General features: G+C 36.3%; 1 protein-coding gene across 14 annotated transcripts in view; it reads right to left on the reverse strand.

Annotated features, from left to right (window-relative positions):
- The window catches only part of SLC9C1 (solute carrier family 9 member C1), a 136,740-nt gene that overhangs the window by 26,587 nt on the left and 85,260 nt on the right, over positions 1-24,893 (reverse strand). For 13 of the 14 annotated variants that reach the window (XM_021934036.2, XM_021934035.2, XM_021934032.2 and 10 more), the window contains 5 exons: positions 24,247-24,298; positions 22,858-23,006; positions 11,758-11,883; positions 10,171-10,269; positions 9,143-9,313 (listed from right to left, as the gene is read on the reverse strand). In XM_021934036.2, the coding sequence (XP_021789728.2) occupies positions 9,143-9,313; positions 10,171-10,269; positions 11,758-11,883; positions 22,858-23,006; positions 24,247-24,298 (597 nt within the window). The remainder of the gene's footprint in view (positions 1-9,142; positions 9,314-10,170; positions 10,270-11,757; positions 11,884-22,857; positions 23,007-24,246; positions 24,299-24,893) is intronic. The other variant, XM_009199956.3, reaches the window with a different exon arrangement.

The raw sequence follows: 24,893 nt of genomic DNA on the forward strand, positions 1-24,893 counted from the left end.
TTATATACCTGTTGTCCATTTGTATGTCTTCTTTTGAGAAATGTTTATTCAGGTCCTTTGCTTATTTTTAATTGTATTATTTATTTTCTTGCTGTTGAACTTTTGAGTTCCTTATATATTTTAGATACAAACCCATTATCACATGTATGATTTATACGTATTTTATTTTTTATAAGATAAAAAATAGAAAATAAATTACTAAACATTATTTGACCTTTTTAGATAAATATATGCCTCTATAAATATGTTATTTGAGGGGATCAAACTTTTTAGGCAAAAATAAAATGCTTATGCTAAAAGTGAACAGACCATTGGTTACTAAGAATAAAACTTCTATGAATAGTCAAAAACAAGTTTTGTGTACATTGGATTTTATTTCTCTTGGGTCAGTATCTTTTTTTTGTGTAGTATAGGACATATTTAACTTTTGTAAGCAACTGACAAACTGTTTCAGACCAAAACCACAGTTCAAATTAAAATCTCTGTTTCAGAAGTTGTTTCAACATTTTACACTCTCATCAGCCACATATGAAAATTTCAGCCAGGAGTGGTGACTCATGCCTGTAATCTCAGTACTTTGGGAGGCCAGGCGGGCTGAGCACCTGAGGTCAGGGGTTCGAGACCAGCCTGGCCAACATGGCGAAACACCGTCTCTACTAAAAATACAAAAAATAGCTGGGCGTGGTTGCGTGTGACTGTAATCCCAGCTACTTGGGAGGCTGAGGCAGGAGAATCACTTGAACCCGGGAGGCAGAGGTTGCAGTGAGCTGAGATCAGGAGCCACTGCACTCCAGCCTGAGAGGCAGAGTGAGACTCTGTCTCAAAAAAAAAAAAGAAAAGAAAAGAAAAGAAAATTTTAGTTGCTCCATGTCCTTGCCAATACCTGTTAGTGTTTTTATTTTTAGGCAATATAGTAGGTGTGTATTGACATACCACTGTGGGTTTAATTTGCATGTTTCTGGCAGCTAATGATGGCAAACATCTTCAAGTGTTTATTGGCCATTTGTATATTCTTTGTAAAGTGTCTGTTCACATTCTTTGCCCAGTTTTTAATTCAGTAGTTTGTCTTCTTATTTTTGAATTGTAAGACTTATTTATAGATTCTTTTATCAAATTCTTTTGTTGGGGAACTTTTGAAAAGTCCCTAAGCCCATGACTCATATTTTTCCCTGATCCTGTTGCTCGTAATTTTTGTAATGTCTTTTGAAGAGCAGAACATTTTTAATTTTAGTGACATCCAATTTATCAGTATTTCTTTTTATGGTTAGTACTTAAAAAAAAATCCTGGCTAAGAAATCTTTGCCTATCTTAAGTTCTCCTATGTTTTCTTCTATAATTTATATAGTTCTATCTTTCATGTTAAAGTGTATGATCATGCCACATTACATTTTGGGCCTAGTACATGGGGATCAAGGTTCATTGCTTCTGCATGGATATTCAGTGTTTTCAGGATTATTTGTTGAAAATATTGTAATTTTTCCATTGAGATAATTTGATCCTTTGTCGAAAATCTATTGACTTTGTATGTGTGGATTTACTTATGGATTATCTTTTCTGTTGCATTGATCTCTACATCCTGACCTAAAGCCAACGTCATGTGGCCTTAATTACACGGGATATATGTCTTTAAATCAGGTAGTGTAAATCATCTAACTTTTTTATATTTGTTTTGTCTATTGTAGGTCCTCTGCATTTTCATATATATTTTACAAGAAGAGTCTGTGGAGATTTTGATTGAGGTTGTGTTGAATCTATAGATCAATTTATGAAGAATGGATATCTTAATAATATTATGGGCTCTAATTCACAAATATAGCGTACTTCTCCATTTTTTAAATCTTTTTTCAGTTATCTAGGAAATATTCCATAGTTTTCATTGTAGAGTTATTCCATGTATTTCATTAACTTTATGTCTATCCCTTTTATATTTTGATTATTTTTGTAAAAAGAGTTAAAAATTTTATTTCCAGTTGTTTGTTTCTAGTATATGAAAACACAATTAATTTTTGGAATTTGGACTTGTATCTTGCCACCTTACTAAATTCATTATAGATTCTAGTTATTTTTGGTAGAATCTTAAAAATGTAGATATCATGCCATCTTGCAGAGACAATTTTAGTGCTTTCTTTGTAATTTGTAAGTCAGTTTATTTCTTTTTCTAGCCCTATTCTACTAGCTAACAACTCCAGTAGAATACGGAATAGAAGTGGTGAGAGTGAACGTTCTTGTCTTGCTCTCAGTCTTATTGTCTTAGTTTTTCATCACTAGATGTGATGTTAGCTGTAAATTTATAATAAATGCCCATTATTGAGTTCAGGAAGTGTCATTCTATTCTGAGTTTTTGGAGATTTTTTAAAAGAATGTTACATTTTGTAAAATTCTTTTTGTTCTTTATCAAATACCTTATATAAATTTTCTGGTTTTTTCTTATAATGTGTTGAATCACAATGGTTGATTTTCAATTGTCGAATCAATCTCATATTCCTAAAATAAAGCTTATTTATTTAGTTTTGATGTCTAATTCTTTTAATGTATTCCTGGATTCAACTTGCTAATATCTTATTAATGATTTTTTGTATCCACATTAATGTGGGATATTGGCCTGTAATTTTCTTTTGCTGAAATGTTTTTTCAAGGTTTAGTATTTGTTTACACTGGCCCCATAATATGCACTCGAAAGCTTTTTTTCCTCCTTTGTTTCCTGATAAAGTCTGTGTAAGATTCATGTTATTTCTTCCTGAAATATTTGATAAAACTCATCAGTAAAACCATCTGGCATGGAGTGTTTTTGTGGGAAGAATACAAATTCCAAAAATTTCAATATGTACGGGACTATTAAAAAGTTCTAGTCCTTAAGTAAATTTTGACATGTGTGTGCTTTTTAAAATTTTTTCATTTAGGTTTAGGGATACAGGTGCAGGTTTGTTATATAGGTGAATTACATTTTGCAGGGATCTGGTAGACAAATAATTTCATCACCCAGTTAATAAGCATAATAGTACATGATATGTAGTTTTCTGATCCTTACCTTCCTCCCTACACTCCACTCTCAAGTAGGCTCTGATGTCTCTTGCTCCCTTTTTTGTGTCCATATGTACTTGATGTTTAGCTCCATTTATAAGTGAGAACATGCAGTATTTGCTTTTCTGTTCCTGTGTTAGCTTGCTAAGGATAATGGTCTCCACCTCCATCTATGTTGCTGCAAAGGACATGATCTCATTCTTTTTTATGGTTGCATAGTATTCCATGGTGTATATGTACCACATTTTCTTTATCCATTCTACTGTTGATGGGCATTTAGGTTGATTCCATGTCTTTACTGTTGTGACTAGTGCTGCAAAGAACATACACATACATGTGTCTTTATAGTAGAATGATTTATATTCCTTTCTGTATATATCCAATAATAAAATTGCTGGGTTGAATGGTAATTCTGTTTTAAGTTCTCTTAGAAATTGCCAGCATTCTTTCCACAATGACTGAACTAATTTACATTTCCCTCAGTAAGATATAAGCATTCCCTTTTCTCCACAGCCTTGCCAGCATCTGCTATTTTTTGACTTTTTAATAAATGTCATTCTGACTGGTGTGAGATAGTATCTCATTGTGTTTTGATTTGTATTTCAAATGTAAATGGTTAGTGATCATCAGAATTTTTTCATATGCTTGATGGCCACGTGTATGTCTTCTTTAGAAAAGTGTCTGTTCATATGGTTTGCCCATTTTTTAAAGGGGTTGTTTGTGTTTTGCTTGTTAATTTGTTTAAGTTTCTCAGAGATTTTGGCTTATAAACCTTTGTCAGATGCATAGTTTGCAATCATTGTCTTCCATTCTGTAAGTTGTTGCTCCTGGGGGCTCCACCTCCATGAAATGTGGAGCTGCTGTTACTGGTCAGCTGGAGGAGTAGGTTGTGTGTACCGTTGTCATGACCTTGGGGTTTTTCTTGGTGGAGATGAGGGGGCCAAAAGCTCACACGGAGGAAAGATTGATCTTTCCCCTGTCTGGTACCTGTGGCATGTGGTAAACTCAGGTGTAGCCCTCAGGCTCTTTGTTTCTTCCCCAGACCAAGGGCAGCAGGGATACAATTGTTACTGTGGCAGTGGCGGGAGCAGGGGTGTACTTGTATGCCTCTAGGAGCCTCTCCCTCGGGAAACTCTGGGCCACTACCAGTGAGTATGCTCAGTTGTGGATGGAGCAACTGTTCTACTTTCATGAGCCAGGGGCCCTGCCTTGTGAAGAGTGGGGGGAGTGGTTCCCTTCCATATGGTGGCTGGACTCCCCTCCATATGGTGGCTGCCATGTGTTGGAAGTGCCAGCATAATGACTAGGCCCTTTGTTCCTTTCCAGTGTCAGGGCTGTAAGGGCTGAGTCACTGCAACTGTAGTGGCAGAGGGGTTGTGAGTTGACTTTATGGTTTCCTCCTTGAAGAAATGCTGGGCTGTCTTTGATTGTGGTGATCAGGCAAGGGTTGGGTCATTGTGCTGGAGTCCCAGGCCAGGCGGCCCTGTTCATTGAGGAAAAGTGAGGATCAGGATCTGCGTGGAGAACAGTCTGGCCACTTTTCTGTGAGGTGGTTGCTCTTTGCTGGGGTTCCGGACCAGCCTCTGATGCCTACAGACTCTCTGGATCCTGGAGACAGCAAGGGCAAGGGCTGCAAGACAGCAAGGATGGCAACCCCCGGCTCCCACTGGGAGTTCTGTCCAGGGAGTTGCAGAACTGCTATTGGCTCAATAGCCCTGACAAGGGGTGGCTGGAGCTCCAGGCCTGGAGGACCTGCCTGGTGAGGAGATGTGGGAACTAGCCCCATGTGACAGTCTGGCCACTTTTCCATAGGGCTGCTGCAGTATGCTGGGGGTCTGCTCCAGTCCCTATTCACCTTGGACTTTCTTGTGCCTGAAGGGAACAACGATGAGTGGAGGCTGCAAAATAGCAGAGATGGTGGCCTGCCTCTCCCTCTGGGAGCTCCGCCCCAGGGAGGTATGAAGCTATTGCCAGCCTGAACACACCTGTAGGAGGTAGCTGGAGACCCCCGTCAAGAGGTCCCAACCAGTGAAAAGGAATGGGCTCAGAGACCCACTTAAAATAACAGTCTGACCATGTTTTCATAGAGTAGCTGTACTAGCTGGGGGTCCGCTCCAGTCTCCAGTTGCTTTGGATTCTTCAAAGCCCAAAGGCAAGAATAGTTAAGTTGACCAAATAGCAAAGATGGTGGTCCATCTTCCCCCTGGAGCACTGTACCAGGGAGGTTTGAAACCCAGTTGGCCAACACCAGCAAGGGTGATTGGAGGATCCCAGTTGGGAGATTCTGCCTAGTGAGGAGTAATGGGATTTGGGATCTGCATGAATAAGAAGTCTGACTGCTTCTCCATAGTACCGCTGGGCAGTGCTGAGGGTCTGCTCTAGTCCCTAGTTGCCACCGATTTGCTAGAGCCCTAAGGCAACTGTGGCTGAGGCTCTGAAACAGCAAAGGTGGTGGGCCGCCCCACCTGCTGGGAGCTCTTTCTCAGAGAGATGCAACACTGCTACCCATGGCTGGCTGGATTTCTGAGTCAGTGGGTCTTATCATGTGGTGTACCATGGGCCTGCAGACCATCATTGGTCAGTCCCCTGTATTCAGTCCCTCTCCTAGGAGTAGGTATGGGGATCTAACTTCTGCTGAGGGTTGCAGCTGGGTTGCAGCTGGGTATCTAAGGCTCCTAGGGCTCCACATGTGCCTGAGTGACTGCTCTGCTGAGACTCCACATAGCCCTACATGTCAGACTGCAGGCCTTAGTGGAGTGGGTTCATGAGGGGATCTTCTGACTGGAGGGTTGCAAAGATCCATGGGAGAAGCATGGGTTCCTGGGGCTGCTCATTCGTTCACTGCTTCCCTGGGCAGGTGAGGTTCCCCTGACTTTGTGTCGCTCCCAGGTGGGTGGTCATCCTGCCTTGCTTCTCTCCATTCTCCGTGAATTGAGTTGTTTCCTTGATTAGTCGCAACGTTTGGACCTGGATGTTTCAGTTGAAAATGCTATGTTTACTTGTCCCTTCCATCCCTCTCTGTGAGAGCAGCACACACCAGCTGCTTCTAGTCAGTCAGGTTGGCCACCTCTCTCCAGAATCCATTTTTAACAACTGGTTTAAAGTCTTTGACCAATCTACAGCCTGGACAATCTCCATGATGGTTTTTACTCAATGCTTTACTCCTCACCTTTTATACTATAGATCACAATTTCATGCTTCTTTGCTTGTTTTGTAATTCATGGTTGCTCATGATAACACTACAGAGATTCTAGATTATTTTATCTTCCTCTGAAAATTATTGATTTTTGTTATAGCAGGCAGTTCATTTACTATCTGATCACACTGAGTTTGTATATCTGGATTTTACGATTTGCTTGAGTGAATCAGTAGAAAACCTCAGGTATCTAAGACAGTGTAACTTGGTGGTTCTTAACCTCCAAACTCTGTCTCAACCATGAATGCTGTCAGGGCTTGCTCCAAGGCTTTGTTAGGTCTTAGAATAAGAGCAAGCCTTCTTCGAGGTCATGATTCTTACTCCTAAGGCCTATTCTTTCTGGTCTCTCAGCTGTGGGCCTGAGATTTTAACAGATCTTTCCTTTCTGTTAGGTATCTTGACTTCTTGACTCCTGGTATCTTTCTCTCTCTCTCTTTTTTTTTTTTTTTGTGACAGAGTCTTGCTCTGTCACCTAGGCTGGAGTGCACTGGCGTGATCTCGGCTCACCGCAACCTCCACCGCCCGGGTTCAAGCAATTCTCCTGCCTCACCCTTCAGAGTAGTTGGGATTACAGGCATGCGCCACTGCGTCCAGCTAATTTTTGTATTTTTATTGGAGCCGGGGTTTCGCCATGTTGGCCAGGCTGGTCTCAAACTCCTGACCTCAGGCGATCCACCCGCCTCAGCCTCCCAAAGTGCTGGGATTACAGGCGTGACCCGCCGCGCCTTGCCTGACTCTTGGTATCTCTTTTCCTTTCTTAATAATCTGGTAAATCTAGTTGTGTCTCATCCTGGGCATTTGCAGCCTGTCTCTCAACCAAGGACTTGTGGAGAACCACCACACAGACTACTTGGGTCTTTCTCTGTTTAAGACTTTCTCTTACTTCCCGCTCTGCAGATTCCAGCCAGGTTAGTTTCCACAACTTCTGATGTCTCATTTCTCAGCTTAGCAGGATTGCCATCTTCTGCTTGGATTCTTATTGCATCATGGTCAGGAAATGATCCGAAGTGGAGGATCGGGTGAATGTAGGGCTTACCTTGTGAGTTTCTCATCTCTTAGTTTTGGATGATATAAGTTTACCTTTATAACAAACCTGCACATGTACCCCTGAACCTAAAATAAAAGGATTAAAAGAAAATAATTTTCAAAAAAAATTTAAATAGAAAAAAAATCACGTTTGCCTCATATATTTTATTAAATTTTAGGTTGTTTTTTAATAGAGGATGTGCTGCTCTGTTACATGTAGCTTCATTATAGCCCGAAGCAGAAGGCTAGAGGGTTTTTATGCAAATTCCTGGTATCATAAATATATAATTTTATTTTCAAACATTTTAATGATAGAGATATTTTAAGTATATAACATATGTGATTATATGCCAACAATAAAAAATATCATTTAGTATTCTGTTCACATTAAAATGTCCTAAATTATCTCAGATAGGCCTCTTTATAATTGGTTTGTTCAAATTAGAGCAATTGTATTTATTTGGTTATTATATCTCTTGAGTCCATTTTTAATAACTTTCCTTTGCCTTCTTCCCCTCTACCACTACACACTTTTTTTTTTTCTTTTTTTTTAAACAGAGACAGAGTCTGGCTCTGTTACTGCTCTGGAGTGCAGTGGTGCAATCATGGCTGACTGGAACCTTGGGTTCCTGGGCTCAAGCAATCCTCCCTCCTCAGCCTCCCAAGTAGCTGCAACTACAGGCATGTGTCACCGTGCCTGGCTAATTTTTTTTTATTTTTTGCAGATATGTTGCAGGACAGTCTCAAACTCCTGGCCTCAAGCAATCCTCCTGCCTCAGCCTCCCAAAGTTTTGGGATTACAGGCATGAACCACCATAACTGCTACTCCATTCACTTTTTATGCCATTGATTTGTTAAAGAAATCAGGTTATTTGTCTACAGACTCTTCCACATTCTAAATGTAGCAATTATTCCCTCTTGGTGTCAATGAACTGGTTTCTCTCCTTCCTGTATTTTCTGTAAACTGATTCAATGTACAGACTTGAAGAACTTCAGATTTTTTCTTTTGTGAGACTTCGTGGGTGGTGCTAGCACTTCCGCTGCGTCACATCACGAGGTACATTATGCCGAGTTGTCCCATTTAGTGACACTAATATTGACCAATATCCTTAGGTAGTATTTCCTTCATTACAAAGTTTTCTATTAACATTCACTCAGTAGTTTTAGCATCAACTGAAGGTTGTTTCCTAGATCTATTATTAGCGATGTCACAATGGAGATTTTCTGATTCTCTCATTCTGTGTTTATTAGTTGAAATTCTACGTAAAATTTTTCCTCATTTAAAAAGCTACTTTGAAAGAGTTCATAGAAGAAAGGCTAGATAAATGTTTACTTTTTCTCTTAAAAAATCCATTTTCAGAGTAATAAAATGATATCCTAGCAACCTCAGTAAAAATTTAAAAAACTAGCATCATTATCAATGTATGGATTTTCACATATTTCTGGAGTTTAATTATTTACAGTCATTATTCTTTTTGAGTTCAAATTAAGCCAGTGGGAGCCCTTGGTACTGTGAGGATGTTTTTCTCAATCATGTGTAGGGAAACTTCCATATACTTTGCCCAACTTTTATATTAATAGATTCCAGCCCCGTCTTTATCCCCTTTCTCCTCTTTCAAATTGTGGTATTGACAATTAACATATGCCAGCCAATTTCCCCAAGAAAGAGCTTATGTAGCCAGTTTTTCTGGATGAATTCTTCTTTCTTTATGGTTAACATTCATAAGCTATTTTGCCAGGGCTTTTTAATTCGACAAGTTTTGTTCCTTTATTATTCCTAGTTTTTAAAAATAAATTATCAACTACACCGTAAACTTATACTAAATACTAAAATACCTTAAATCTGGTATTAGATATTTAACAAAACACAACAAAAGTCACAGATGAAGTTTTTCTGACCTCTACTACAGTTTCGCAGGTGGCAGAATATTTCATAGGTTCATTAGTTAAGCAGTTTATCTCTCCTATTATTTCTCCACTGAGCATATAGTCTGTGTCAATTATCAGAAAATCTTTCTCCTTTGACTCCACCATTTGATCAATCCCCAAACCTGGCTTTGATCTTTCAAGCTGTTCAGGAACAAAGAAAGAGAAAAATACATATGCCAGTTAACTTGTATCACCAAAACTAATTTATGGCTTTTTCCACTTTGGTTTGAACAATTCTAATATTTACATGTTGTCTTGAGAATAAATATTTTATTTCTTTTTAAGTAAAATTATTAAATTAGCAATGATTTAGACACAAAGCATTCTTAAATACTCTGATCTTTCTGATTCCTCCTACTCAGTTAATCTATAGCCATTTAGAATGGCTAAATCTCTAACTCAGATCAGCAAAGTTGAATAACAATTTATATCATAATTTTCCATCATAAAAGAATTATTTTGAAAGTTTCCTGTTATTTGTGAGAAAGTATGTCTTTAAAATGATGAATAGTGTTATCCATTGTGTCTGTACATGAAAATTTATCATTAGATGGTAGTCATTGTCCTAAAAAAGAAACTGTGCAGTTCTTAACCTGGAAAGCTACTAATTATCAATTTCATAAAGTTTTCTTAAAAAACTTATGATCACAAGTGCATTTATAAATAATTCTGCCCAGTCAGGCGCGGTGGCTCACACCTGTAATCCCAGTACTTTGGGAGGCTGAGGCGGGCAGATCATCTGAGGTCAGGAGTTCGAGATCAGCCTGGCTAACGTGGTGAAACCCCATTTCTACTAAAAATACAAAAAATTAGCAGGGTGTGGTTGTGCATGCCTGTAGTCCCAGCTACTTGGGAGGCTGAGGCAGGAGAACCACTTGAACCCAGGAGGTAGAGGCTGCAGTAAGCCAAGATCACGCCATTGCACTCCAGCTTGGGCAACAAGAGAGAAACTCTGTCTCAAAACAAAAAACAAAACTAAACAAAAACCTCTGTCTTACCTTTACCATGCCTGAAATAATGATATAGATTCCTTGGGGCTCATCACCTTCTTCAAATACACCATTTCCACAATCAAATGTTAAAACTTTGGCTTTTTCCTAAAAGATACCACCAAATATATAAGCTATAAACAACATTTTAGGAGTGGTTGGGAATGTTAAAATTTGCATTTTTATTATTATTATTATTATTTTTGAGATGGAGTCTCGCTCTGTCACCCATACTGGAGTACAGTGGCACGATCTCGGCTCACTGCAACCTCCCTCTCCTGGGTTCCAGGCAAGGAGAATTGCTTGAACCAATTATCCTACCTCAGCCTCCTGAGTAGCTGGGATTACAGGTGCCCACCACCATGCCCAGCTAATTTTTGCATTTTTAGTAGATACGGGGTTTCACCACATTGGCCACACTGGTCTCAGACTCCTGACCTCAGGTTTTCCGCCCACATAGGCCTCCCAAAGTGCTTGGATTACAGGCGTGAGCCACCGCACCTGGCCTAAAATTTGCATTTTTTAAAAAAGTTTTTACATTTAAAAAATTACTATCATTTGATAATATCTGAAATATATTAGTAATAAGTTTGTAAGAGAAAATAGAAATTATGAAGAGTAAAGAGGAAGGTGGATCTTTATGAATATAAGCAATTTTAGATAGGGTATTTATACATGGATTAGAAAAGAAATACTTTAGGAATGAGAATGTAATTAGGGGATAAAAATCTTTCATCTGGATGAAAAGTTATGGGAACAGATGTAGGCTAATGGCATGCATATGTCATACATACTCCTGCTCTAAACAGCTGATCAGGTAAATAAAATATTCATTTATTAAAAATGTTTTAATCAGGTAGAAAAATTTAATTGGTCTTTTGACATCGAATAGATATATGTAAAAGAACATTAGAACAAGTTAGATCCTTTTATTTGTTCATTCCACAAGCACTTAACTGAGCATCCAATATGCATTATGCAAAGTGCTAGGGGCTGGGTATTCAAAAGATAGATGAGATAAAAAATGTAGTAGGAGAGAGGCCTAAAGATAATTGTAATGTAATGTACTTAATGCTATAATAAAGGTACACATTGGGTACAATGGCAGCAATATTGGTCCTCTGAAAACAATATAGTTCACAGGATGGTCTTCTATTGGTGGGGCATTTGGCCCCAAAGCCTACTTCTCTGAGTACTCTGGTGGGGATGTTTCCAGAAAAGAAATAAGCAGGAAAAGTTTGAAAAAAAAAAAAAAGTGAAATACAAGGGCATTTTAAGAAAAGTAAATAGCACCCACAGATGAACGGAATTAGAAAAACATGTAATGTGCATGGAACACCATGATTGGTTCAGTATAAATAGAGAATAGAGGGTATGTGACAATGGAAAACAGAAGATGAAGGTGGAGAAGTAGGCAGGAAACAGATTGTAGAAAGATTTTGCATATTATTCAAAACGATTTTGATTTTATCCTATTGGCAATAAGGAACATTTAGAGAATATTAAACTAGAGAGTATCATGGGTAAATTCTTATTTTTAAAGATATTATTTGTTAGTACATTAAAAATATTATTAATAGGAAATAAAAATGTTACCTGAATGAAGTTTATATGGTCTTGGTTTTTATCTAGCCACGGAATATGATATAGGACTTCTTCAACAGTAAGAGGTCTGATAATAGATTTAGACTCAAGCATCTCTTTCTTTTTGGCTGTGATTAACTAAAACCATAAAATTTAAGAAAAGGGATGAGCCAAACTGCTGTTCCCAGAATGTTTAAGGCAGATAGATCTTTGTACTATTTCCTATTCTTGATCATTTGACATTTTTCTTCTTCCATGAACATTTCCAGCCTCTCCTTATATCATGATTCTATCTTTCTGTATCATTATTTTTATTTCTTTCCAACTTTTATTTTAGGTTCAGATGACACGTGCAGATTTGTTACATGGGTAAATTGCATGTCATGGGGGTTTTGTTTACAGATTATTTTGTTACCCTGGTGATAAGTATAGTACCTGTTAGGTAGTTTTCCCTATGATCATTATTGTGAAGTCACAGATAAGCTTCTCTTAAAGTAAACTATTTTACTGAAGTATAGCAGATGTGAAAAAAAGTGTAAAAGTCGTAAATGTTCACTCAAAGAACATTACAAAGTAAAAACATCTGTGTAACCAACACCTAGATTAATAAAACATTTGCTTCACCCTAGAATCCTCCTTTATGTTCTCCTCTAATCATTACTTCTATCCAAAGATAACCTCTATACTTCTATCATCATTGTTTAGCTTTCTCTGGGGTTTTCGGCTTTATTGACATGAAATGAAAGAATGTACTTGTGTCTGATTTCATTTGCTCAACATTATGTTTCTGAGATTCATCTATGGTGCTGCAGAAAGCAAAAATTTATTCACTTTATTTTCATTGTTGTATAGTATTAGGTTGTATGGATACCACAGCTTTATTTATCTACTGTTGATTAACATTTAGATTGCTTCAGTTGGGGTTTTTATGAGTAACGCTGCTACGAATATAGTGTACAGATGTACATATTTCTGTTAAGTTTATGGTTATCTAATCTGATTGCTGGATCATAAAGTATGCATATGTTCAATTTTAATAGGTACTGCCAAATATTTTTTCAAAGCACTTACATCAATTTACACTTCTACTCTAATGTTCCAGTTGTTCCACACTGTTGTCTACACTTGGTATTGTCAGTTTAGAAAAAATGGTATGCTGGTGGTTGTGTATTGGTATTTCATTTGGGTTTTAATTTGTATCAAGCTTACGACAATGATATTTAGCACCTTTTTTTAATGTGTATTAGCCATTTAAATAGCTTCCACTGCACAGTGCACTTTCAAATCTTTTGCCCATTAAAAAATGAACTTTCTGTTTTGTTCTTATTGATTTGTATATTCTGGATATGAGTTCTTCATTGGAAATATTTGTCTTGCAAGTATCCTCTACCTTTTTGTGGACTGTCTTTTAGCTCTCTTAATTTTTTAATGAAGAAAAATTCTTAATTTTAATGTTATTTAAATCCAATTTGGTATCCTATTTAAGAAATCTTTGCCTATGCCAATATCATGAAAATTCTCTTATGTTACCTTCTGGAAGTTTATTGTTTTACCTTTAACAGTTATGTATATAATTTATCTGGAATTGATTTTTTGTGTATGGTATAAGACAAAGGTTCAGATTTATGAATTTAATGGTATAAGAACTCTAGACAGAAAAAAAACAAAAACAATTAAAACAAAATTAAAACCTAATTAAGCGAAGATATATCATGTGAGTAGATCAAGTCAATATCACAAAGTTATCAATTCTCCCTAGATTGGTATACAAGATTAATGGACTCTCAATGGAAATTTCAGTAGGCCAACTTAGTAGAAATTTCCAAGTTGCCTTTAAAATTTATTTGAAACTACAAAATGTCAAAACTAGTCAAAATAGTCTTGAAGAAAATAACAAAGCTGGAAGACACACACAATCATATGTAAAAACTTAACAAGTTTCAGTAATCAAGACAATATGATTTGGTTTAATGATAGTTAAATAATACAGTGGAACAGAAAAAGAGTCCAGAAACTTATCCACACCTACAGAGTCGCTTAAATAATGACAAAGGCACAGTGCAATGCAGTAGGATGGTGTTTTTCATAAATTATGCTGGATCAATTGATTATTCATACAGAAAAAATGCTAACTTCAACCTAGCATTGTTATATAAGGCATTCTAAATGGCATTGCTTCTGTTCATTGTTTCTATTTTCTGCAAAGTTTATCTTGCAGAATAATCAGGTATATTGACTCTGCTTTCTAAGCTCAAAAGGCTACACACATCTCTTTCTATTTTGGGCTTTTTATAGTGTTATGTTTAAGAGCCTGGGTTCTGGGATCAGAATGCCTGGATTAAAATAACGTCTCCATACTTACTAGTTATCTGACCTTGGTGCAAGTTATTTAATCTCTCTGTGCTTCAGTTTTTTCTCTCAACAACAATAGTATCCACATCATAGGTTGCTGTGAGAATCAAGTGGGTAAAGATTTATTTTAATCTTTCACTATTCTCCCTTCTGTTATTTTACCATGAACTTGTGTAAGTTTTTATCTGGTGTTTATGTTTCTTCTTCAGTGGAGATACTGCTTTTCACAGGTCTTCTCACCATGGTCAAATGAAATTACAGACTGGATCATTACTCTGTATAATAAGCGTTAAACTAAAAATAACCTTCATTGAATGTGGTGAGTTCATTGAATGTGGTGAGTTTGTTTCAATTTGTACAAGGCACACAGGCTTTGTGTGTTAATGATGTAACCAATAGAAGATCAAGCAAGACTGTGTCTTCAGGATTCTATTCTGGTTGCTTTCAAAAAAACTTGTGGCAACCGGAGGACTTGAGAAACCAGTCAGAATTTTTTTAAAAATTAGTTTACTAATTATATAAGTGATATATAAGAACACTTTCAAGTAAAAGTTTCAAGCATGATGAAAATATAAATAAAATAAATAGCTAAGGCTCCCTTCACTTCCCTTCTTTCCTTCTCATTTCTTCTTCCACGTAGGGCAATATGAAAAGTTTTGTATATATTTGTCTAGATTTGTTAAATGTATTACATAGATATATGTATCTACAGAAATTTTTAAAAATCTAAAATGACCATCTTATATATATATAATCTTATAATTTTACAGACTATTTTTTCCTACTAATAGTGTATCTTGGTGAATTTTTTGTATCAGTATGTATAGATATTTAAAATTCTTGTTTATTTACATATAATGTTATTTATGTTTACATATATGTTTCCATATCTATTTACATGTTTATTTACATTATATGTAAGCATATATTTACATACATGTTGCACTTGCATGGCTATACCACACTTGCATGGCCATACTACAGTTTATATAACCATCTCCAACTTGATGGACATATAGACTGTTTATAATATATGTTTGAACACATATATTTGCTTATTCTTGAATAACTGTAGATTCCTACAGGTGTAATTACTGGTTCAAAGGTATGCATTTTTAAAGTTTTAATTTTCTTTTATTATTATACTTTAAGTTCTAGGTTACATGTGCACAATGTGCAGTTTTGTTACATAGGTATACATGTGCCACGCTGGTTTGCTGCACCTATTAACTTATCATTTACATTAGGTATTTCTCCTAATGCTATCCCTCCTCCAGTCCCCTACCCCATGACAGGCCCTGGTGTGTGATGTTCCTTGCCCTGTGTCCAAGTGATCTCATTGTTCAATTCCCACCTATGAGTGAGAACAAGCGGTGTTAGGTTTTCTGTCCTTGTGACAGTTTGCTGAGAATGATGGTTTCCAGTTTCATCCATATCCCTGCAAAGGACACGAACATCCTTTTTTATGGCTGCATAGTATTCCATGGTGTATATGTGCCATATTTTCTTAATCCAGTCTGTCACTGATGGAAATGTGGGTTGGTTCCAAGTCTTTGCTATTGTGAATAGTGCTGCAATACACATACGTGTGCATGTGTCTTTATAGTAGCATAATTTATACTCCTTTGGGTATATACCCAGTAATGGGATTGCTGGGTCAAATGATATTTCTAATTCTAGATCCTTAAGGAATCACCACACTGTCTTCCACAATGGTTGAGCTAGTTTACACTCCCACCAACAGTGTAAAAGTGTTGCTATTTCTCCACATCCTCTCTAGCATCTGTTGTTTCCTGACTTTTTAATTATGGTCATTGTAACTGGTGTGAGATGGTATCTCATTGTGGTTTTGATTTGCATTTCTCTGATGACCAGTGATGATGAGCATTTTTTCATGTATCTGTTGCCTGCATAAATGTCTTCTTTTGAGAAGTGTCTGTTCATATCCTTTGCCCACTTTTTGATGGGGTTCTTTGTTTTTTTCTTGTATAAATTTGTTTGAGATTGTAGATTCTGGAGATTAGCCCTTTGTCAGATGGGTAGATTGCAAAAATTTTCTTCCATTCTGTAGGTTGCTTGTTCACTCTGATGGTAGTTTGTTTTGCTGTGCAGAAGCTCTTTAGTTTAATTAGATCTCATCTGTCTATTTTGGCTTTTGTTGCCATTGCTTTTGGTGTTTTAGTCATGAAGTCCTCGCCCATGCCTATGTCCCGAATGGTATTGCCTAGGTTTTCTTCTAGGGTTTTTATGGTTTTAGGTCTAACATTTAAGTCTTTAAGCCATCTTTAATTAATTTTTGTATAAGGTGTAAGGAAGGGATCCAGTTTCAGCTTTCTACGTATGGCTAGCCAGTTTTCCCAAAACCATTTATTAAATAGGGAATCCTTTCTCCATTTCTTGTTTTTGTCAGATTTGTCAAAGATCAGATGGTTGTACATGTGTAGTGTTATTTCTGAGGCCTCCATTCTGTTCCATTGGTCTATCTCTCTGTTTTGGTACCAGTACCATGCTGTTTTGGTTATTATAGCCTTGTGGTATGGTTTGAAGTCAGGTAGAGTGATGCCTCCAGCTTTGTTATTTTGGCTTAGGATTGTCTTAGCAATGCGGGCTCTTTTTTAGTTCCATATGGACTTTACAGTAGTTTTTTCCAATTCTGTGAAGAAACTCATTGGCAGCTTGATGGGGATGGCATTGAATCTATTAATTACCTTGGGCAGTATGGCCATTTTCATGATATTGATTCGTTCTATCCATGAGCATGGAATGTTCTTCCATTTGTTTATGTCCTCTTTTATTTTGTTGAGCAGTGGTTTGTAGTTCTTCTTGAAGAGGTCCTTCACATCCCTTGTAAGTTGGATTCCTAAATATTTTATTCTCTTTGTAGCAATTGTGAATGGGAGTTCTCCCATGATTTGGCTCTCTGTTTGTCTGTTATTGGTGCATAGGAATTCTTGTGATTTTTGCACATTGATTTTGTATCCTGAGACTTTGCTGAAGTTGCTTATTAGCTTAAGGAGATTTTGGGCTGAGATGATGGGGTTTTCTAAATATACAATCATGTCATCTGCAAACAGGGACAATTTGACTTCCTCTTTTCCTAATCGAATACCCTCTATTTCTTTTTCTTGCCTGATTGCCCTGGCCAGAACTTCCAACACTATGTTGAATAGCAGTGCTGAGAGAGGGCATCCTGTCTTGTGCCAGTTTTCAAAGGGAATGCTTCCAGTTTTTGCCCATTCAGTATGATATTGGCTGTGGGTTTGTCATAAATAGCTCTTATTATTTTGAGATACATTCCATCAATAACTAGTTTATTGAGAGTTTTTAGCATGAAGGGCCATTGAATTTTTTAAATTGCCCTCCAGAATGGTTGTGCTGACTTACATTTTAGTCTACCATATTTATGTCTATTTTCTCATAACCTAATTAGCATTGAACAATAACAGGTTTTGCCCATCACTGTTGATTTAATTGGCAAAAAAGTTGGTATCTTTAGTTTCTATTTCTCTAGTTTCTATTTACTAAAGAAAATACTTCTATTCTTTGATTATTAGGGATGTCAAATATCTTTTCAAACATTAATTGTAAATTTTGTTTATATATCTGTGAAATACTTTTTCATATCCTTTTTTCACTTTCTCCAGGATTTTTTGCCCTTTTTAAATTGATTTCTATAAACTTTTTAGGAATTATTGCTATCAGTACTTTGTGTGTAATACGTGTTACAAATGTTATTTTCCATGCTTTGCTTTTAACCTCATTTTAATAAATTTCAATATATAAAGTTTTAAATTTTATGCAGTAATTTTTACTTTTTTAAAACTTATATATATACACATATATATGGCTTTGTAAGTGGGTTAGAAAAGCTTTTCTCACATCAAGAATATAGATATATTTTGTATTTCATTACAACATTTGTATAGTTGACTTTGTATCCTACAACTTTACTAAATTCAATTATTAGTTCTAACAAGTTTTTGATGGTTTTCTCTATAAGAGATCATGTCATCAGAAAATGGAGACAGTTTCACTTCTTTCTTTCCTATGAGGATGCTTTTTATTTCTTCTCATGCCTAATTGCCATGGTTAGGACTTTCAGTACTATGTTGAAAACAAATGGGGAGAGTGGACTTTTTTTCCTTCTTTCTGATCTTTCATCTTTTCCTCATTGAGGATAATGTGAGCAATGGCTTTATCATATTAGGCCTTTATTGTGTTGAGATACATTCTCTCTATGCCTAATCTATTTTATCATGATAGGATGCTTAATTTTGTCAAATGCCTTTTCTATATCAATTGAGACAATCATATTATTTTATCCTTAATTTTGTTAATGTGGTATATCACATTTATCGATTTGTGTATGTCAAACAGTCCTTGCATCTCAGAAATAAATCCCACTTGATCAATTGTGGTGAATGATTCTTTCAATGTATTTTTGAATTCAGTTTGTTAATATTTTGTTAAGAATATTTGCATGTATGTTCATCAGAAATATTGGTCTATAATTTTCTTGCAGTGCCCTTATCTGGCTTTGATAGCAGAATAATGATAGCCTCATAAAATGGGCTTGGAAGTATTCCTTCTTTGCTTTTTTGGAGGAGTTTGGCAGTTTTAACTCATTATTGCATCTGGAAGTTTTTCTTTCTATATGGTGTGAGGTATGGATCTAATGTTATATTTTTCATATGAATTTCAAATATCTCCGAATTATTTGTTGAATAATCTATCATTTCTTCCTAATATGCAATGTCACTTAATATTATATATTAGACTACCATGTGTATTTATGTTTGCTATTGGACTCAAGTCTGTTTCCTTGAATTTTTTTATTCTGTTCTAATTTTTCACTATTTGGTTATTATGGATTTATAGCATGTCATAATATTTAGTAGAGCAAACATCCCTCTCACTGTGTTTTTCCCATTATTTTTTTACTGTGGTAAAATACACATAACATAAAAATTTATTATTTTAATTATTTTAAATGACTAAGGCTCCCTTCATTTTCAGTGGTATTAAGTACATTCATACTGTTGCTTAACCATCACCACCATCCATCTCCAGAATTCTTTTCATCTTGCACAACTGAAACTTTATACCCATTAAACAATAATTCCCCATTTCAACTTTCCCAGCCCCTGGCAATACCATTCCACTATTTCTCTATCTTTTGATTCTCTAAACACCTTATATAAATGGAATCACATAGTATTTGTCTTTTTGTGACTGGCTTGTTTCAATTAGCACAAGTCATCAAGATTCATCTATATTGTAGTATGTATCAGGATTTATCTTTTTAAGGTTAAATAAAATTCCATTGTATGTATATACCACATTTTGCTCATCCATTCATCTATTAATGGACAATTGGGTGGTGTCTACCTTTTATTATGTCTTTTCTTTCTTTGTTTTTGTTTTTTTCTTTCTTTTTGGTCTGCCTGAGTTATTTCAGAAGACCTGTCTTCAAGTTCAGAAATTATTTTTTCTGCTTGGTTTAGTCTTTGCTGAAACTCTCAATTGTATTTTTTTATTTCATTGATTGAATTCCTCAGCTCTAGAATTTCTGTTTTGTTCTTTGTTAAACTTCTCACTTGAATCATGAATTGTTTTTCTGATTTGGTGTATTGTCCATCTGTATTCTCTTGTATCCTACTGTTTTCTTAACATGATTATTTTAAAATTCTTTCTGGTATTTTGCATATCTGTTACTAGAGAGTTATTGTGTTCCCCTGGAAGTATCATATTTCCTTGCTTTTTCATGTTTGATGTGTCACTACACTAATTTCTATGCATCTGGCAGAACAATTGCCTCTTTGAATTTTATGAAATAAGTTTTGTAGGGAAAGACTCATTGGCATGAGTAGGTCTTGGGGTGTTGGTTGGGTATAAGGCATTGGCTTTGGATCTAGATGGATGCAGTAGTGTAGTCTCCATGTACTTTGCTTCAACTGGAATCCATACTAGTGCATTTTGCAAGTGTTTCAGTGGCCTAAGCTATGAGAGTGTGTGGTGGTAGTGCCATGACTTTGCCAGGTATAAACTTGCCAGACTGCCTCTCAAGTTGGGGGCACATGCATGCACATGACATGCCAACTAACTTGGGGGCTGGATCACTTGTAGTTGCTCTGCCAGCCTGGGGGTGTGTTATCTACTTGCTGGCTTGGGTACCTCTCCTGGTTGCAGGAGAGACACAGTGGTTAGGCCATTTCAACAGAGGTTTTGTCCTGAATGGGGCTGCAAGACTGTTTCTCTGACTGGAATTACGGGTGGTGGGGGTTGGTTTTCCTTCTGTGCGGGACCAGAGCCACAGCTGATCCTAGGCCCCAGTTTCATGCAACTGCGTTTGTGGCATTCAGTCATTCATGTGGCCTTGGTGGAATGAAGAGACAGCTCTAGGGCTGGAGGGGTGCAGTAGCAACTGGTCCCATGAGCAGGGTACACTCCACAAATGGCTCTGGTGTCAAGATGGTGCAATGGTGCAGCAGTTTGGCTCACAGTGGATAGATAGGGAGTGGGGGGTGCACACCTTATGATCCTAATCTGGAGCAAAGCAGCTTCATAAATTCCCAGCAGCTCCCCAAACAGTGTTCAGGTTTTGGAAAGACTGTGCAATACTTCTGTAGGGAGGACTGCAGGTGCTTGCAATGGCATTGGGGGCCGGTGGGAATCTTCTGCTTATCTTTTCCCTGAAATGGGGAGTGTTGGCCTTTTAAACCCTTTGGAAGTCACTTTAGCCAGAGTGGGAGGGATTACAATAATGTGAGGAGGTGCAACCACAATGGTTTCCACCTCTTTGCCTTTTCCTCTGATTAGAAGCAGTAATCAATCATCAGAGTACAGATGCAAGATATTTAGAGAACAGAGTCTTTTGTTGCCAATCTGGCTCTTGCAAGCTGTAAGTTGCTCCAAGGACACACGCATAGCTGCCTACCATGGTGCTGAGGGGTGAGAAGTAGCTATTACTGTGCTAAGAGATAAATATGACAGAAATTAACCAAAATTTATCATCCAAGCCTTCCCCTGAAAGTTGCAAACCTTCATAGAATTCAGATTTCCAAAATAGTTACATCAGACAGTTTTTGCCAGCGCAATTGTTGTCTAAAAGGAGAGACAGATTTCTGAAACTTCCAACTCTGTTTTCTTCCTAGAATTCTCTCAATTCTTATTGTTTTGTTAAAAATTACTTTCTGAGCAATAAATTGTACAAGTAAAATCCTTAAGCTCCCTAACATGGTGTGAATTTTAATTAAGTTTTATTAAATTAACTGATTATTTTATGGATGATTCATGCCTTAGATATTGATTCTCTGCAATATGGGTTGCAACTACTGCCTGTAGGCCTGCTCCTGCTTAATACCTGCTTTTGTAAACAGGATTTTTTTTTTTGGCGGGGGAACACAGCCATGCCTATTTATTTACATGTTGTGTGTAGTTGTTTTGGTATTACAATTGCAGAATTTAGTAGCAGTAGTAGGAACCATACAGCCCACATAATATAAAATATTTACTATGTTTTCCTTTATAGAAAATGACTGTTAATCTCTACTCTACAGAAACATGTATTCAGTTGGAATTTTTTGGTTCTTGCCACATAGGTGTTATGTATTTTATGTTAGGTTCATAGATAAGAATTTAGAGTTTCTAATTGTAATTGTAAATATAATAATATTTTTCTAAATGTTTACATTGGAGAATAATTTTATATATTACTCTTATTTCCAGACACTACTGAATTATTTTATTAATCCTATTGCTTTTAAGTTAATTCCTTAAGATTTTAAATTAATCAGTCAACAAATAATAGCAGTTTTCTCCTCTTTCCAAAATTTTCATCTCTCAATTTTTTTCTTTTTTTCTTGACTTGGATAAGACCTCCAGCATAGTTATTCAATGCTTGGAATGTCACTTGTCATTTTTCTTTTGTTCCTAACTTTAATAAGAATGCTCTTAATGTTTTGCTATCTAACACAAAGTTTGATACAAAATTTTAATAGATCCTATTTATCAAGTTAAGGAAGTTCCTTCTACTATTAGTCTTCTAAGATTTTTATTAACATTCTTAATGAGGGTTAAATTTTATCAAATGGTTTTTCTTCTTCATCTTTTAATATGTGAGTTACACAGCTGTTTGGGGAGATAAAACCTACCAAGATAAAGTATATTACACATTTAATATGCTACCCAATTCAGTTCACTGCTATCATGCCAACAAATTTTGAATGTATATTTACAAGTATAACAGCTTTATGCTTTTTTCTTATGTTATATCCAATTTTGGTGTCAAGTTTGTACTTACAGAATGAATTGGGATTCTTTCTATCCTTTATATGTCATAGTACCATTTATGTAACTTAGAAAAGAAATATAGTCAACACTAACCCTACAATTGAGTGTTCTCACAAATCATGTTTTACACGAAAAATGTTATTTCAGTGTCACAGATAATTCCCCAAACATAATAATACCCACTGTAATCTACGATGAAGAATAGATTCATCAGACTTTTGGTTTGGCAGCAAAGCAGAGAAAGAGGTAGTCTGTTACTGTAGCAAAAATAAAAAGAGAGGCTAACCACCTGGGCTGCAGAAAGGAAACTGTCTATCGTAGGAGTTTGTCTTTAGACAATTATTTTAAGTGAGATTTTCCTATCTTAGAAATGGCCTGTATTAGAAGTCAAATGTAACCTTGAAGGTCAAGGTCATGAATGATTACATATGAAGTAAATATATTTGCTTTGAAAATATTTTGCCTTACCTTACTAATTTGAGCACTTTCAATTTTATGAATAATTCCTTTCAAGCCGAAAGCCTTAAGAATTTCTCCAGCCATATTGAGCATAACATTAATTTCCTCCTTTGTTTTCACAGTGACAGCAATTTCTGGGTGATCATACTCTAAGTAGCCTAAAAAATAACAAACTATTTTTAGATTAAATAAGAACATTATTTTAAATGTTTTATGTGGACAATAAGCTAATGTTTCTGCTCTAAACCCATGGAATACCGCCCTCAACATAGAGAAATGTATCTCTTCCTGAAGGGGCCATTATGATCAATCATAATTCACTAGTAGTGCCAGAGTTCTGCTGGATGTTTTCTTGGCAGCACTCATACTTGTGCCTAAGTCCATGGAGAAGGATGGGTAGCCTCGTTTCTAGCATTAACAGGTATACTTTTCTACCTGCGCCTGCACTGGACACTGGGAAGCTGCTTAGGCCTATATGTCTGGAGTTCATGACTCATTTTCTTAATCTGTGTGAATCCGAATTTTTAACTACAGATTATGTGATTAAATACGGCTTCTGATTACTTCCTTTCACTCATCTTAGGCCATTGTCCACTCAACCTGCCAGTGCATCTAGATGACTCATACATCTATGCTCTTCTGCCCATTTCATCTAGATTCCTGAAGTCTCTGAAAACTTCATCTTAGAGTCTACATTTGGGCTTTTCCTTGATCATAACCTCTTATCTGGCTTGGTAACTATCTGTCATAGAAGATCTCTCAAATGACCTCATCTCCAGGTTTGCTGTGTCCTTTTGTAGCTCACCACATGGTATACAATTTTCTTGTCCTCCTATACATGAACATTATACTGTAGGGTTGTGACTGTGCCACTCTCAAGATTTGTCCTGTGCCAGGAGCATGACTTGGCATGACTCAGAGAATAGGCTATTGCCATGTTTGGCACCGGGCCTCCCAGCAGATATAATAGGATTCTGCAGGATTATATTCTAATTTCAACTCATTTAAGACCTAAATCCTTAAATGGCAGCTTGTAGCAAGTAGAGGAAAAACGTAACTTCTTTTCTTGTGTCACTCAGGAAGGTACATGTATTTCTGGTTTGGAAAAAAATGGAATTTACAAGACTATAATGGCATACATAATCATAGCATGGCAACTTGTCTAAAGAGAAATCAAAAGGCCTTCATTGTTGTATGAAGCAGAGAGAGAAAGTGTGAAGAGCTATTACACTATTTCCATCTCAACTAGAAAATAAGATTGCATTAATTGTTGAAGTTACTTCAGTATTATTAGTGAGTAAGTTTCCTCAAAGATTAGCTCGAGTTATGAAAACCATTGATTTTCTGAAGTGGTGATGATAAGAGATGGTCATGCTAAATAGGATGAGAGCTACTTACCTAGCTCTTTCGTAGCATGTTTCATATTCCTTATCACTCGCTTTAATAATATCTAAGGAACAAAAGAAATGTTATCCCCATTGGAAAAACAGACTGTTACAAAATGTCCTTACATTTGCAACTGATGGACTTTAAACCTAAGTTAATAGTTTTAAGAAAAGTATGATGAAGACGTTTTCAGGGGTTTGAATTGAATTTTGTGTTGCAGCACTTTTTGCTTCAGCTACAGTGATAGAGAAGATAAGAGGTATAACCTAGCCCGATTTTGAGACATCTGAAGGCGAGTCATGATTCTGAAAAGTGCAGGCATGGTATTAATTCCTAATATAATTTGGATGTTTGTAATATGAAATGTTATAAAACTTAATTTGTCAAAGGGAGCTAAAATTTAAAATACAAACATTAGCCCAACAGAAAATTGTAGCCGTAAAACTAGTAAACTGATTTTAGTCTATGTTTTATGAACATAGGTAGGTACTTCCCCATGCAGCTTTATGAGAGCCCCCAAATTTGCGATTCCAGGATGGCTTTCAATCTTAAGAGACTAGAAGTTTTGGCCAAGGTGAATCAAAGTAGAAATTAGGGATAATAAAACAATATTTTAGGGACTCAAGTCTTTTCATGTTTTCTCCTGTGTATCTCCAAAT

Source organism: Papio anubis, chromosome 2 (genome assembly GCF_008728515.1).
Source record: "Papio anubis isolate 15944 chromosome 2, Panubis1.0, whole genome shotgun sequence".
Lineage (NCBI taxonomy): Eukaryota > Metazoa > Chordata > Mammalia > Primates > Cercopithecidae > Papio > Papio anubis.